The sequence below is a fragment of the Manis javanica genome, chromosome 4 (genome assembly GCF_040802235.1).
Source record: "Manis javanica isolate MJ-LG chromosome 4, MJ_LKY, whole genome shotgun sequence".
In the NCBI taxonomy this organism is placed as follows: domain Eukaryota; kingdom Metazoa; phylum Chordata; class Mammalia; order Pholidota; family Manidae; genus Manis; species Manis javanica.
In genome coordinates this window covers 183,138,813-183,155,147 of record NC_133159.1, presented here as the reverse complement: position 1 = coordinate 183,155,147, position 16,335 = coordinate 183,138,813, and the positions used below count along the sequence as shown (strand labels likewise).

General features: G+C 52.5%; 1 protein-coding gene across 6 annotated transcripts in view; it reads right to left on the bottom strand.

Annotated features, from left to right (window-relative positions):
• TBCD (tubulin folding cofactor D) overlaps positions 1-16,335 on the bottom strand; it is a 147,470-nt gene that overhangs the window by 14,645 nt on the left and 116,490 nt on the right. For 5 of the 6 annotated variants that reach the window (XR_012130989.1, XR_012130988.1, XM_073236175.1 and 2 more), the window contains exons 24-29: positions 6,409-6,471; positions 5,422-5,498; positions 3,927-4,008; positions 2,063-2,181; positions 749-840; positions 162-542 (exon numbers count right to left, since the gene is read on the bottom strand). Coding sequence is in view for 4 of the 6 variants with exons in the window: in XM_073236175.1 (XP_073092276.1) it covers positions 162-542; positions 749-840; positions 2,063-2,181; positions 3,927-4,008; positions 5,422-5,498; positions 6,409-6,471 (814 nt within the window). In the remaining 2 variants the exon portion in view is untranslated. The remainder of the gene's footprint in view (positions 1-161; positions 543-748; positions 841-2,062; positions 2,182-3,926; positions 4,009-5,421; positions 5,499-6,408; positions 6,472-16,335) is intronic. The other variant, XM_073236177.1, reaches the window with a different exon arrangement.

Genomic DNA, 16,335 nt, shown 5'->3' with positions numbered 1-16,335 from the left:
CAGTGGAGGGACAGCAAGCAGGACACCGTCACTAGGCAGACGGAGCACAGGATACAGCCCATGGGCAGTGGCGTGAAAGGCACCCTCCCTCCGGCATGACACTGGAGAACAAGCCCGGGCTGTGAGGATGGCCACCCTCAGCACGTGCACGTCCCCCTCACCATGCGCCCACGTCCCCGCGGCTGTCCGTGGTGTAGTCGCTCAGGCAGCCCTGCAGCACGCGGTAAACCTGGGAGACAGTCCCTTTGCACAGGACGTCGTCCGCAGCTCCCTCTGCTCTCACACCAACTGTCTGGCAAATGCTGGAATTAACGTGAGAGGCTAAGCTTAGCAGCAGCGAATCCCAGGCAATCTTCCCCCTAGTTCCCAGCACTTCGGCCTCGTGAGCTCCCTGACAGGACACGCTCGAAGAGGACCGAGAACTCAGAGCCGACTCAGATGGCCGCGCTCCCCGTGCCGACATGACAGGGCGCGACGCACTTCTCCAAGAGCATGCTGTAGGCATCTGCAGGCAGGCCCGCCATCCTGACCCAGGGGCTGACCTGGGAAGCAAGCAGACTGTTAATGAGCCTTATGCATTGGAGGCAATCTTTGACAATCCTCTGAAAAGGCAAGAAAGTAGAAAACAATAAATGTTAACCTCTCCCCTCAGTAGGCTCATCACCTGAGCCTGGGCTTCTGACACGAAATGTCCGTGAACGTCACCTCTGCTCGACCCTGGCTTTGGGAGAAAACCAGAGAAACTCACCTGGCAATTGCCTTCAAGGCGTCCCGCCGGGCCTCCGCAAAGCTCGCGTCCTCTGGAGAAATGCGGGTAATGGCTCCTAAGCCTGCTAGAACCTGGAGGGCAGTGGCAGGCCATCACAGGACCGCCCGCCACAGACAAGTGACCCACACAAGCGCAGACTTGGCTCAGTGCTGGCTGCTCCTAGGACATGGCAACATGTGGCCAGTGGCTATCCTGCAAATGTGCCACAGGCAGCCCAGGAGGAACACGGTGTCAGGGGGTCACCTCCAGGCCCCAGGAAATCTCTGCGGTGCTGCCCCATCCTGACTCCACCCTGCATCCCACCACGAGCTGCCCCCATCCCGCTGCTCAGAGCTGGGACACGGAATGGGGGCAGCCGGCTCCTGATCGCTGGCCTGTTACTGCTCAAAGGGACACGTCAACTCTAAAGCCAGATGAATGAGCCCCAGAGTGAGCGTAGATTGGGTGGCCTGTCCCGTCTTGCTGTCTGCGGCCTTGGGTCCCAGGGCAGTCCAGGCAGAGAAAGGCGATGGGAGGGGTGCGCACACCAGGGTGCCTGGCAGCCAGGACACCTGGGAGGATGTTGGCAGGACCACAACCAACGTTTCCATCAATGGGAGTGGTGGGCTGCGGCCAGTGGGGTCTGCAGGGCCTGGCTGGATATGCCTGGCAACGGGCTACAGCACCTACTCTTCAGGGAGCTCAGGACCCAAGGCGGGGGGTCAGGGGGCCAGTGGGTCACCCCAGAAAGGAGGCAGGTTTCAGGGCAAACCCCAGGGGGCTGAGATGGGCTGACCAGCAAGGGGGAGGGGTGGTGGGGAGGAGTGCGCAGTGAAGGAAGGAGGGGCACCCCAGCCGCCGATTGTCCTAGGGCCACGACGGAACGTGAGGCTGTGCCGGGACATGCAGGCCCAGGTGCTGGAGAACGGGCAGGACCCGTGGAGGTGACAGCCCCTGTGGGTAGGCCCCCCCTATAAGGAGGGATACCCAGGGCGGAGGGCACGTTCGGGCACGGCCTCTGCACCCTTCAATCACAGCCGTGGCGATGCCGCCAGTGCCAAGGGCGTGTTCCTGAGAGGCAGCAGCCTCCCCACCTGCGGACTCCAAGGCAACTTGGAGCCGGCTCTCAGCAGGACCGCCAGGCGTGCTCATGCCTGGGACCCCTGGGCACCCTACTCCCTTCCTCGTGGTCACTCAAGTGGCTTTCAGGAATTCCTTCCCACACCGGTGGTCTGACCACTAATGAATACACAGCGCCACCCACACCTAACGTGCTCTCACGTTAGGATGCCCCTGCACGCTGGGCCCGCGCACCTGCTGGAGCCTGCCTCGCAGGAGGAGGGCCGGGAGGGCACCCAAGGCCAGCGAGAAGCCACAGCGCGTCGCCTCCTCGGGGCTCCGAAGCGCAGCAAGATACTGCGTGACCAGGTCCCCTGGAAAGAAGCAGAGGTTGTGCCACGACTTACCACCCACACAGCACGTGTGTTTAGAAACGCCAAGGAAGGGGAGAGGCCTGAGGCCCAACGCAGGTGTGTTCTCAGGGGTGGAATCAAAGCAGGGTCCAGCAACAACTTGCTGGGCGGTTTCACGGTCTTTGTGAGCGGTTCTAACACACAGTTTCACTCAGGAAATAGACCCAAGCAGGTTTTAAGAGTGGCCGGTGCAGCCACCAGGTCCATCTTTACTCACTAAGAGCATGAATGACTAGTGTGGAAATGGTGCCGTCCTCAGCAGCGAGGGCCCCCCTCAGAGCCCAGGAGCAGGCACGGGCAGGACACCCCAGGAGCCGTGCAGAGGGTGGGCGCGTGAGTGGGTTCTGGGAAGGGCAGGCCTGCACTTTAAACACGCAGCTCGGGGTGAGGGGGGGCCTGGCACCCTCCCTGTGTCCTGCCTACGTAGCCACGCAGACTCCACGACTCTTGCTGAAACAACAGGGCATGACTTCTGCACGTGTGTGCATGAAACCACAACACGCTCATCAGGACAGAAAACAGGAATCCACGTGAACATGCTTGGGACAGCACGCCTGAGCAGAGGAAAAGAGGCATCGCCTCCCTCCGTCAGGGCAGTTGCGTTTAGACAAGGCGAATTTTAGGGTGGTGTTCCTAATGTTCTCAGAGTGACATGACATGGTTCTCTCCTCTAAGGCAAAAGGTAAAATGTGACCTTATTACCCCAACTTGTAAAAACAGACTACATACCAAGTAATGTCACTGCCTCCTTAGGTAAAAGTGCCTCTGAAGGGATACAGCAGACCACCACCGATCTGCAAAGGGTCAGAAGACCAGGCTACAGAATGTTTCCTTATTTTGGAAAGAAACCACAGCGGCAGATTTAGATTTCTACACTCGCGATCTTACGCTCACTGTGATTTAAAGCCATCTCCACCTGTCTGTGAAGGGCCTGTCCTATGGGTTCTGTAGGACAACAGCAAGGAACTACGCAGGACAACAGAGCCGTGAACTGAAGCTTCCCAACACACAGTGGGGCAGGGCCCAGAGCCCGCAGCAGCCTCACGAGGCGGGACAAACGCCAGCGGGAACCCTGCGGTGCGGCGATGCAGCGATGCAGCGCGCACACTGCCTGGGTGGCGAGGACCACAGCGCCGAGTCCCAGCATTAGGACACTCCCCCCACCCCACACAGGAAGGTGTTGCCATGGTGCTCAGGAAAACTGTAAAAGCTCATTATCATAAATGGAAAGCCCAGAGGGGCACTGGCTGCAATAAAGACTCCAAGGGGAACACATGGAGCCAGGTGATCCGGGGGGACAGAAACAGGTGATTCCGTGCTGAAAGGGCCCAGGAAGCACCCAGAAAGTCCCCACAATGGGGAAAATGAAGGAGCAAAAGGGATAGAAATATGATAAGGAAAGGAAGCCAGATGGAAAAACGTTGTCGGAGACGTGGAACCAGAACCTCCAAAGCTCCAAGGGGAAAAGCTCACTTAGAAGCGTGACTTGAGCGTCTGCAGTGAGAGACGTGCATTGGCTCCGCACACCCAGTGGAAATGCTGCGCTGCAGGGGAGGCTGAGGCCGTCCTGGTGGAGCCCCTTGCTCAGAGCAGACCCCAACAGCACCCACCTCTTGGCCTGCCCCAACTCAGGCCGCCCCTCCCCAGACCACCCACGACCCCACCCCACAAGCCCGAGCTCCTGGAGACGGGCCAGGCCCACTCACCCTGCCCAGCAGGATCCGCCTCCCCAGGCTCCTTCATGAAGTACTCTCCACAGAGAGCGGCCAGGGCCAAGACTGCCGCTTCCTGAAACAAAGCAGTGCATGAGGGCAGGTGCCATGCAGCCTCCCTGGGCGGCTGGTGAGCAAATTTTAAAAAACCAGAAACTGAGTCACATCAGTCCTTTCCAGCACAAATTTTTGTCACCGTGTGTTACATAGTTATAAGTTTAATATTCTCTGCATCTAATAAACTGAACAGAAACTTGATTACTTATTCCATATAATGCAAAGCCCTTGTCTTCTAATACAAAGTTAATAATAAAGTGAAGCATTATTTCTTTCTCAGAAGTAATGAGGGAAAAAATGTGTTTACACCCAGAAGTGACTGGGCAAGGCCAATGGCCATGTGCAGGCCTCGTTTAGAGAGGGGTCAGGAGCCCCAGGCACCAGGAAGGGCGGGGACTGGGCCAGGAGGGCGGTGGGCAACTTGGGCCCCAACCCTGCCCCAGGCCGCCTCCTGGAACAGCTGCTGTCTGCACAGGGCTCAGCACCGCTTGAAGCCACTGGTGATCACAGACAGCAAAGAGAAATGCAAGATCCCCAGGCTCTCTCCTGCTCCTCCCAGTGAGGGCACCCAGGAGAGGGGTGCTAGCGGGAGGTAGGGTGGGGTCAAGAGCACAGGAGGATCTCAGAAGGCAGCCTCACACCCAGCAGCACCTGTACAAATTGCAGCACACTGGACCACAGCCACTGCTGTTATGAATCTATTGCGGGTGTTTTTAAAAGGAAATTCGGGGCACGGATGAGGAAGCGCTCAGGACTCACCCTGGCAACCTTCTCGGTCCACAGGAGGACAGCGCTACTTCAAACTGCAGACACACTGAGGTGCGTGGAGGCTGGCGAATCATCGAGGCCAGGAAGCACTTTTGCCTCGCCATCCTCAATACCTACACCCACTCATCAGCGCCGCGGCTTCTGTCCCCACTTAGGGACCGAGCTACAGCTCTGCTAGTCTATAAAGCCCACTTGTCCCCACACAGGATGGCAGCACTCCCGGGCCTGGGCCCACACGTGCATCCCTGCCAGGATCAGCCCACATGGCTGTGCAGGGGCGACCCCGGCTGCAGTTTCCACCCACACCACAGCACACACCCGTCTCTGAGCCTAGAATGCTACAGTGCAACAGGACACAGCTAAACCGGCAGCTACCATCCATGTGCAGGAAAAAGTGTTTAGAAGACGAATAAACAAGACCAGAAACAGAAACAAAGATACTTAAACATTCTGGTCCCAGTAGTTACACTGGTTTTCCTGGTGACGAGTCACACAGACAGTGCCATCTAGAATTCCAAATGTAATTATGGCATTTATCAATTATCATGTTAGTGTATAAAAGGGACTCATAATGCACATGATCCTTTGAAACAAACACTGAAAAAACCAACTTAATGTCACTTTCTATGCAATGCAGCAATCAGAAAAACCTCGTGTACTACACCTTGGTCTTTTGTCTAGAATGACTTGAGATAAGGTGGAGATTTCTCAGAGTGTCATTTATCAGCCATAGCCAACCATCTGTGGAAGAAACAAAGAGACTCATTTACCCAGTTAGGAGTATTTAGATGAAATTAGAGACAAGCAGCAGCAGATCTTCCCCTTGAATCGAAGCAGGTGGCTACTCCCTTTGCAGGCGGGCAGAGGCTGCAGGCCACACACAACCCCAAGGCCCTAAGGGCCCCCGTCTCCAGGGAGGTCACCTCTTCGGCAGCTGACGGAGCGTCTGGTCTCTGATCACGCCCGCAGGCCGCATGTGGCTTTTCCCGCGTCTCTGCCTCCACAGCCCGCTGGCCCCACCAACGAAAACCCAAACATTCAACTCGATTGGACCCAATGCTTTTTGGCGAATGCTAAGCTATTTAGTTCCTTTTTTTAAATTCCAAGTCACAGAACCTCTGAGGCTGCAGAACAAGGAGCAAAGACAACTAGCCCAGTGGTGACAGGGACCCCAAGGCTCCATTCTGACTGGCTCTGCGGCCAGGCAGCACGAAACACACAGGGCTCCGGGCCTGCACAGGTGCCAGCCTCGCGTGTCCCGCCTCCGCGCCCACTGCCAGCACACCAGTCCCACAAGGGCCTGTGCCATCCATCTTGGGAGGCGTGGCCAAGGGTGCCAGCCAGCACACAGTAGCCTCAGCAGGCGCCACAGGGAGGAGGAGGTCTGGGCCCCGGTGGGGGTGGGGGCGCCCCCCTTGTTGGGGGGACAGTGTGGGGATGCCTCTTAATTACAAGGGCTCTTGTAGCAATTTCAAAACAAGGTACTCTTGTTGAACATTTAAGTACTAATGTTTAAGTGATACATATTTAATACCACGACACCAACCTCTCCGTATCACCCCTCCTAACAGGCTCACTTTGATTTTGTAGTTATGAGTAGTTCCAGAAGAAAAGGCCACAGCGTGAGTCATGGAGGAAGGACAGCACTTACCGATAACAGCGTCACCGGCCAAGGGCATTTTGGACAGGGATAAGTTCTCTATTAAAACGCACACTGTGAAGAAAAGGGACAAAGGCAGTGCCAGTCGAACAGTGCCCATCACACACCAGCCCTGATGCACCTGAGTCCCGTCTCGGCGCTGGGGCCCGCCAGCCCATGAGCAAGCACAGGCATCTCCTCGCTGTGAGGCCCCAAAGCACCTGCCCCAGACCCAGCCCAGGTACACAGGCAGCTCCAGGGCCCACACAGAGGAACACAATCTGTACACAGAGCCCTGTCCAGTCGAGAATGCCAGGTGGGGGCCCGGGTTTGGCCCCAACTCAAGTGCCCTGTGACAACATGCAATTCAGGGACTCGTGGGCTAGTGGGGCACCCACCAGAGATGAGGCCCACGAGCAGTGAGCCCACATGGGAGAAGCGGCATCTCCACAGGTGCAGGAGGTACACCTGTCATAGATGAGCGCTCATGGCCCACCTGGTGTAGGACTGGTGAGCATCTGGTCCACTGGGGTGGGACCAAGAGCACCAAGCTGCGTGTGTCATTAGCGGAGAGGGCAGTACTGGCACCTCCGGGGGTGGTTCCTGCACAGGCTGCATCGTCAGGGGCCCTGGTAAACCTCCACCTCCATGGAAACACAGTGTCAGCTTAAATAATGAGATGGCTGCCACTCCTGTGGGGAAGGACATGGCCCAGCCTGCCACATGGTGAACAACTGGAAAAGCTGGATCAAGGGAGGGGAAGGCCTGAGCTTCTGAACGGCAGCCCCACCCATCTGCACGGGGGATTCGGCTGGGGATGCCCTAGCCAGGGGGCTGGGCCTCAAACCCAGGAGGGACGGAAGGCAGGCCACTTGCACCACCACACTGTGTCCTCTGTAGGGACACGCTAGCGTCTGCCCCTCCCCACTGCACTGCCCTGGACCTCACACAGGCCCTGTATGCCCAGCTAGCCTGCCCTGCTCCCCAGCACATGTCCCCATGGCCAGGCCCTCGCCTCCGTCTGCCCACACACAACACAGGAGGGCAGCACTATAGCGACCACTAAAATGAAAATGGCTTTAGTGGGTTTTTCCTGACTGTGGAAATAATTCATACTTGCTGAACACTCTAACACTACAGAAAAATGTAAGATGGGCAGAATTGCCCTTGATGTTGCAGTGGGTACCTTTCAGGGCACCTTGCCACACATGCGCCCGCTGTGCACACACCGCTCACACGTGGCAGAGGAGAAGGTGTGATGCCGCCTCCACACGGCAACTGCTCTTGCAGGCCCTGCACTCACCCCCTTCTGTACTTTAACTCCCACCTCGATGGGAGTTATCAGGGGTGACCGAGAGTGGGAGCTCCCACCTTTCTCCATGCTCAGAGAATCATATGACCATGGGCATTTTACAGCAGTCAGGCTGGGCTAGGCTGTGCTGTGTAACAAAAAACCACCCCCATCTCAGTGCTTATGACAAAGGATGCTATTATTCACATTTTATGCCCATCACACACCAGTAGGGGGTGCTCATCGCTGTCACTCCGGGACCCGTGTGTCCGAAAGCCATCATCTGAAATGCTGCCAGGCGAGATGACAGCGAGGAAGCACGTCTGCAGAATCCTGCACGGGCAGGACGGAACACTCCAGACTGCAAGTGGCCCCTTCCTCCTCCTCCTGTCTCCTCACTCACCCAGCCCATGACCAGAAGAGTGGTCCTGCCCGGCCAGGAGGGGTCCAGGCAGAGGCAGAGATGCCTGAGCAGGATCAATCACTACCATGGGCCTGGGCACATCACTCTGACCCACCCTGCTTTCCTTCTCTAAAAAGGAACCACCTGCCAGGGTGCCGAGCTCTCCAAGGGGTGCGTAACGTTCCACACTACGGATATGAAATGGCTTAGTGATTATTTCCCCATGCAGTTTTTGTCACTGCAAATAAGGTGTCCACACACATGCCTGCCTATCAGTCGCACCAATGCCCCAATAATCTTCAGGGTGCAGTCCTAGGAGTGGCACTGCAGGACAGAAAACATGCACATTTCTAATCGCCCAATGGCAAGCTGCAGGGACTAGAGAGCTCACCCAAGCCTGCTGGCACTGGGGCTGCTAAGTTCCAGCTGCTGCCAGCTTGAAAGAGGGAATGTCATTCTCTCCTCATGAAGTCATCATTGCAGTGACTGGGTGACACCTGTCACCAACTCAGGCATTTGGGTCTGTGTTCATGTGCATTTGCCTAATTCTCAGTTCAACTACTTACCTTTCATTGGCAACTCTGAGTCTTTGCAGCCTATGAATAAAACTTTCTCTTTCAACGGCAATACAAGTATTTCTCCATAACCTATGTTTTGTCTACTAACTTTATATGTGTTTTCATAAAAACATCTTCTTCCATACAAAAGTCTTTAATATTTATGTGCAAAACACAACTATTCTCCACTGCTTGTTTCTAGTTGTGGAACTATTGTTAGTTATGTTCGGTGCCAAGCCAAAACCAAAACAAAGCAAAAAAACCCCAAAACACAGAATAACAGTCCTTCCCCGTGAAGACCATGCCCTGGGGTCCTACGACAACATGGTGCCTGTAAGCATCGTATGGCCCTGGGGGAGCAGAGGTACACAGGGCTGCAGGAGTGGGGTGGGGGGGTGGGGGGTGGCCAGCAGCACACAGTTGGCAGGGCTTGCCACACGCTTCCCTCTGCTTTCGTGTAGAGTTGAAATTTCCAAACTAAAAAGCTTTTTAGGGACTGACAGTATCCTATAATGTCTCCTAAAATTTCTTTGAAGTTTTAAAAATTGAATTTTTTGTACTTAAATTTTTAGTCAAGCAGAAGTTGAGCTTTGGGTGTGTGAAGTGAGCACACAGTCTCACCTTGCTCTGCACAGCCACCGCAACATCATCGCCCAGGGAGCCAGCCTCTTCACCCAGGCAGAAACCCCTTCTCACACACCACACCCCATACACACCTTTCTATCGGAATCTACTTCTGGGTTCTCGCTTCTGCTTCCACTCTCTCTGCCTGCTTCTAAGAACATGCCATTCTGTCATGAAGTTTTGCAATACGCCTTAAGGACTGGAAAATACAATTCCTCACTATTTTTTTTAAAATGTCCTCAGCGATCCACCCTGAACTTTAAATGCATTTATCAAGAAACAAAAAGCAGCATATGAAAAGATGCTCCACCTTCCAGGCCATCAGGGAAATGCAAATTAAATCCACAAGGAGCTACCACCACATTCCTGTCAGAAAGGTTGACCCTAAAAACAGTGACATTCCCAAGCACTGGCAAGGATGTGGAGAAACTAGAACTCTCACACGTCTGTGAGAATGTAAAATGGTGCAGACACTCTGCAAACAGTCTGGCAGTTTCCTACAAAGCAAAATGTACAGTTACCACATGACTCAGCAATCAAACTCCTGGCATTTATCCCAAAGAAATGAAAAGCTTCATTCACGAAAAAACCTACATGCAAATGCTCCTGGCGGCCTTATTCACAACAGACGCCAAAAGCAGCCGCAGTGCCCCTGAACAGGCAAACGGCTGAACAGGCTGCGGCACGGCCAGGCAGTGGGGTAAAACGGGCCTGGCAGCACACAGGCCACCTGGATGGACTGCAGGCACGGCGCTGGGGAAAAGCCCACCTCCTGAGGCTACATGCACATGGTTCCACTCACGTGACACTCTTGAAACGACAAACTATGGAGACAGGCGACCATCAGCAGTTGCCAGGGGACAGTGGGGTATGTGGGGGCACGGGGGCAGGTCCCCACAGTGAGGGAGCAGCTCTGCACCTTGATGAGGGTGCTGGTCACACACATCGAATCATCACTACATGCATGCACACCACCTATGAATGCCGCAAAAACTGTGAAAACTGAACAAGGTCTTTAGTGAATGGCATGGCACCAATGTCAGTTTCATGGTTTTAACACTGTAAGATGTCCTCACTGGGGGATGGTGGGTGACAGACGCACAGGGCTCCAATTAAAACAATTTTACAAGTTCCTGTAGGTCTATGATTATTTTAAAGTAAAATGTTAAGAAAAAGTAACGGACTAGGTAACTGAGACCTACCCCTCATGTAAGACAACATTTTTTTAAAAGCTGGACAAAACTAAAAGCAAAAACTATATACTTAAGAGTCACCGTGAGCTACCAGGGAGTGCAGAGCTGTGAGCAAAGGCCTGGGAGACGCGTGTCTGCTGGGCTGAGCTGCCCCGCAAGCAGCGCCAGTGACTCCAAAGAAGACTCAGAGATCTAAGATGATGGGCGAGCCGCTGAGAGCCTCCTGGGGCTGGTGGGGCAAAGCACAGCCCAGAGCTACTGTGGGGCGACCAAGAAACCCCTCTCTGTGGGTTTTGAATCCAAAGGACCACACCCTAGAGGTATAAGATTCAGTCAACTGACTGAGGCCTCCTGGCCCAGCATGCCTCCAGTCCTGAACCTGGAGGTGACCTCTCCCTGCCAGCACCATGGTCTCTGGCCGGAGGAATGTAAAGCCTCTTGGGGAGAAGAAACATTCCTAGGCCTCAAAGCACCTCTATAATTTGATAGAGATACCAAAACCCAATATCTGGCCTCTACAGACAGAACTACAGAAGCTCTAGATAATGTTATCATTAGACACAGATTTTACACTGAGCTTATTATACTCAGAGAGGTAAAAGGAATAGTCAAAAACTACAACAAGGATGTAGAAACTAAAAAACAAAATTCAGAAAGACCAAAACACAAGAATTAAGACTTCAGTAGAGGGTGCTCAGACATGTTACAAGTTACTAAGCAAACAAGGTAATCTCTTACCCTTATTCACAGCAAAACCACCTTAGGATTGGTGCCTGAGCCAAAAGAAGATCCTACAGGATAAACAGTTGCCCAGCATGGTCCTGGCACAAACCCTGAAAACCTGTATGAAATCTTAACTAACCAATTTAGTAATACCCAGTATTTCAGAGATGAGCCCAAGCCCAGGCATGAACAAGCAGTAGGTAGGAACCGTTCATGTAGCAGACCTAGGGCAAAGACAGGCAGGGCGGAAAATAAAATAAAATAAAATGCAGTGGAGGGGTTTACCAGCAAATAAGACATAGCCAAAGAGAGAACTCACGATGTGGAACACAGGCTCAAGAAAATAGCCAACCTGAAAAGGGTGGAAGGGGAAGAAGAAAGTAGGGGTGTGAAGAATAAAGTGGGCCCGACAGGCTGTGCACAGAAGCAAAAGAGAGGGTCACAGAAGAGCAGAGTTTGAAGAAATCACACTGGGAGCTTCCAAAAGTGACCAAAAAATCTGTGAAAAGTAGATCCAAAAAGCACTATTAACCCCAGAACTCCAAGATAAATACAAAGGTGTATCACGGTAAAACTATAAAGACCAAAGACGAAGGCAAAATCTCAAAAGAATCCAGAAAAAATTTAATGGTTGCCTCCAGTACAGTGAGTGGCAGATAACTTCTCAACAAAAGAGGGAAAAAGAGAGAAGACAACAGAATGTTATCTTTAAAGTGTAATAAATGATAAACTAAAGTTCTGAACCCAGCAAAAATATCCTTTAGGAATGAAGGCGCAAAGCGGCAGCCAAACAACCAGAGGGTCGCTGCCAGCAGACACACTGCACAGAGCGAGCGCCACGCGCTTCTTCAGCCAGGCTGAAGGCAAAGAGCCTCTCGGAAGGCCAGAGACACAGAAAAGAATGAAGTTTATTTAAAAAGTAAGCATGCGGATTTGATGCAATCCCTATCAAATTACCAACAACATTCTTCAATGAACTGGAACAAATAGTTCAAAAATTCATATGGAAACACCGAAGACCCCAAATAGCCAAAGCAATCCTGAGAAGGAAGAATAAAGTGGCGGGGATCTTGCTCCCCGACTTCAAGCTCTACTACAAAGCCACAGTAACCAAGACAGTTTGGCACTGGCACAAGAACAGAGCCACAGACCGGTGGAACAGAAGAGAGACTCCAGACATTAACACAAGCATATATGGTCAACTAATATTCGATAAAGGAGCCATGGACATACAATGGGGAAATGACAGTCTCTTCAACAGATGGTGCTGGCAGAACTGGACAGCTACGTGTAGGAGAATGAAATTGGACCACTGTCTAACCCCATACACAAAAGTAAATTCAAAATGGATCAAAGACCTGAATGTAAGTCATGAAACCATAAAACTCTTAGAAAAAAACATAGGCAAAAATCTCTTGGATGTGAACATTAGCGGCTTCTTCATTAATATATCTCCCCGGGCAAGGAAAACAAAAGCAAAAATGAACAAGTGGGACTATATCAAGCTGAAAAGCTTCTGTACAGCAAAGGACACCATCAATAGAACAAAAAGGTACCCTACAGTATGGGAGAATATTTTAGTAAATGACAGATCCGATAAAGGCTTGACATCCAAAATATGTAAAGAGCTCGCGCTCCCCAACAAACAAAGAGCAAATAATCCAATTAAAAAATGGGCAGAGGAGCTAAACAGACAGTTCTCCAAAGAAGAAATTCAGATGGCCAACAGACACATGAAAAGATGCTCCACATCGCTAATTATCAGAGAAATGCAAATCAAAACTACAATGAGGTATCACCTCACACCAGTAAGGATGGCCACCATCAAAAAGACAAACAACAACAAATGTCAGCGAGGTTGTGGAGAAAGGGGAACCCTCCTACACTGCTGGTGGGAATGTAAATTAGTCCAACCATTGTGGAAAGCAGTATGGAGGTTCCTCAAAATGCTCAAAATAGACTTACCATTTGACCCAGGAATTCCACTTCTAGGAATTTACCCTAAGGATGCAGCACTCCAGTTTGAAAAAGACAGATGCACCCCTATGTTTATCGCAGCACTATTTACAATAGCCAAGAAATGGAAGCAACCTAAGTGTCCATCAGTAGATGAATGGATAAAGAAGATGTGGTACATATACACAATGGAATATTACTCAGCCATAAGAAGAAAACAAATCCTACCATTCGCAACAACATGGATGGAGCTAGAGGGTATTATGCTCAGTGAAATAAGCCAGGCGGAGAAAGACAAGTGCCAAATGATTTCACTCATATGTGGAGTATAAGAACAAAGAAAAAAACTGAAGGAACAAAACAGCAGCAGAATCACAGAACCCAAGAAGGGAGTAACAGTTACCAAAGGAATGGGACTGGGGAGAATGGGAGGGTAGGGAGGGATAAGGGCGGGGAAGAAGAAAGTGGGTATTATGATTAGAATGTATAATGTGGGGGTGGGGGAAAGGGGAGGGCTTTGCAACACAGAGAAGACAAGTAGTGATTCTACATCTTACTATGCTGATGGACAGTGACTGTAATGGGGTTTGTGGGGGGGACTTGGGGTAGGGGAGAGCCTAGTAAACATAAATAAAACTAACTAACTAACTAAATAGATAAATAAATAAATAGTAAGCATGCGGGTAAATCTCAATGAATTTTGACTGGATAAAACAGTAACACCGTCTTGTGCAATTTAAAATGTACGTAATAATGGGAGGACATGACGTGTCAGGAGTGGTGGCATGGGGGCCGGTCTGGACAGACGGCTTTCCCATCTCCTAGGGAAGGAAGCAAAGCAACCCCATGTCCAGGAGAAACGTTTGGCCTAGGGATTCTGGTCACGGCTATACCGACATCAACGCTGCTCGCAAACTTCCCGGTTCCTCCCTTTTCAGAGGTACATGGAAAGACTGCACTTTCACAGATTTTCTGGGATTAGGTGGTCACATGACTTTCCCTGGACCATGAAATGAGGGCAGAAATGAAGGGTGTCACTGCTGGGGGAGCACAGAACCACAGGCACCCTTCCTTCCACACCCACCACCCTGCAGGCATCCCATCAGCTGGCCGAGGAAGGACACCTGGGGCAGACTCTCCTGCCCTCGGCTGACCCAGACTGTAGCGTAAAAACACTGGGGTTTTGGGATTGCTGCCCTGCTCCCCGCTCCCCACTCCCCACCCCTCCTGGTAAAGCTGGGCTCCCACCAGCCTCTTCTCTCACACTTCCATGTGGTGGCTGAGTATCGACCCTCACAATCAGTGAAGGGAGAGCAAGAAAGTGACAGAGGACATGCCCCACTCCCTGGCAGAGGGGCACGGAGCCACAGTCCTGATGTAGACTCACCTTCATGCATGGGCATCAGGGCCAAGCTCAGGGCACTCACATGTTACCCTTACTGTCCTGTGCCACTTACAGCCTTGTGTGAACATCCACAACTGAGACCATCTTGTTACGTCATTCCTGTTACATATGAACAAAGGGTCTGCAAAGACTCCCAAGTCCTGAGCAATTGGTGACATGCAGAAAATGTCCAGCAGCCGTGTGGCCCAGGGCCTGCAGGGGCACCTGCAGCTTGGGGACAACTGGCGTTCTTGACAGCAGCATGGGGGGAAACGCATTAACACACGCATGTTCTCACATGACAGATGCCACGAGTCTACCAGGTTCCCATCTTGACAAGAGTTTTGAGTCTTGTCTCATTTAAATTACATCTAAAACTAAAGATTTCAAGAAATAGCTGCATGAGCACATAACTCAGAAATATGGAGTCAGATGAGGAAAGGGAGACTTTGCAGAAGAAAAAGTGAGCTTGGGGTGGGGCTGAGACCATGGACACTTTGCAGAGTTATTTCACTTTTTAAAGTACTTAAACTTAAAGGAAAATTTTCTATTAAGGGAAAAACAAACAGTAAGAAAGAGCCTGGTGTTTATGCCAAGGGGTCCATCAGAGTCACCACGGCCATGCTTCAGGATGACCTCCAGGGAGTTACAAGGAGGGGCAAGGAGGACAGAGGTGGGGAAGGGCCCACCGGGAAGCAGGCAGCAGAGCCGGCTGACCCCCAACCGGGCAGGGCTTCCTGCTGACCACGGCCAGAAGCCAGTGGGCCTGAGAGCAGAAGTGCCGTACAGGAGGCACTGATGCACCCCTGCCATGCCCCCTTACCGCAGCCTCCTGGTGCAGAGCAGAAGGGCAGGGGGCACACTGGGGTGAGGAAAAGCACCACCCCCACAGCAGACCTCAGACCCGAGCACCTAGGTGGGAGGAAGATACCGTGATGGCGGCCAGGCTGCCTTAAGTCTCTGGACTAAACAATGTAGCTCCTGCCAGTCAGCTCAGCAGGGACAAGCGTGATGGGACAGGAAGCATAGGCTTGGGGGACCAGCTGCCATGACTCAGGTCTTTCCAAACGCCCCACCAGCAGCAGCTATGTAAGCAGTGAAGCCTGCCCCCATCATCCACTCGTGTGGCAGATGTGGCTTCCCAGGCACTGCGCACTGTCGGGGCACCACGTGGCACAGGCTCTGTGCAGAGTGGCCGAGGAGCAGCTGGAAAGCACACCGTCTTTCTGCATCGTTTCCTTCTAAATAAGGGACCTCTCCCGAGCCCCTGAACAGATTTTGGTGAGTGGATGGGGCACCACACAGCCAAGGGCTCTGGTGCGTCACGATGCATCTGAGCGGCAGCCACCCTCAGCTAGGAGAGAGCGGAGCAACCACCTGTGGGTGTGGGTTTGCGCCTGCTGCCTGAGTGGATTTTCCAGCAGCATCTCCAAACAGGATCCAGGGTGACCCTGAGGACACGCACCTTGAGATACAAAGGCCCACGGGTCAGGCAGGAGGCGCTGGGCACGGGCCTCATCTCCACACACAGCAAGAGGACCATAGCCAAAGCAGACACATGACGCTCACTGAGTAGACGCTCACTGAGTGTCCCCTAAACTTGTCACTTGTCGTGCAAGCAAAAGTGAGGCCCCTGGAGCAGTGCTGGCCCATAGACACAGCCCCCTGATGCCGGGCTGGCTGCTCCCCGGGTGCTATGTGCAGGATCCACACTATGTCTGTGCTTCCCTCCTTAGCTCGTGAAGAGAGTCACAAGAAATAAAACCTGCTCTGAAGGCACCTTAAGGAACCTGTGTCCTGCCCACTGG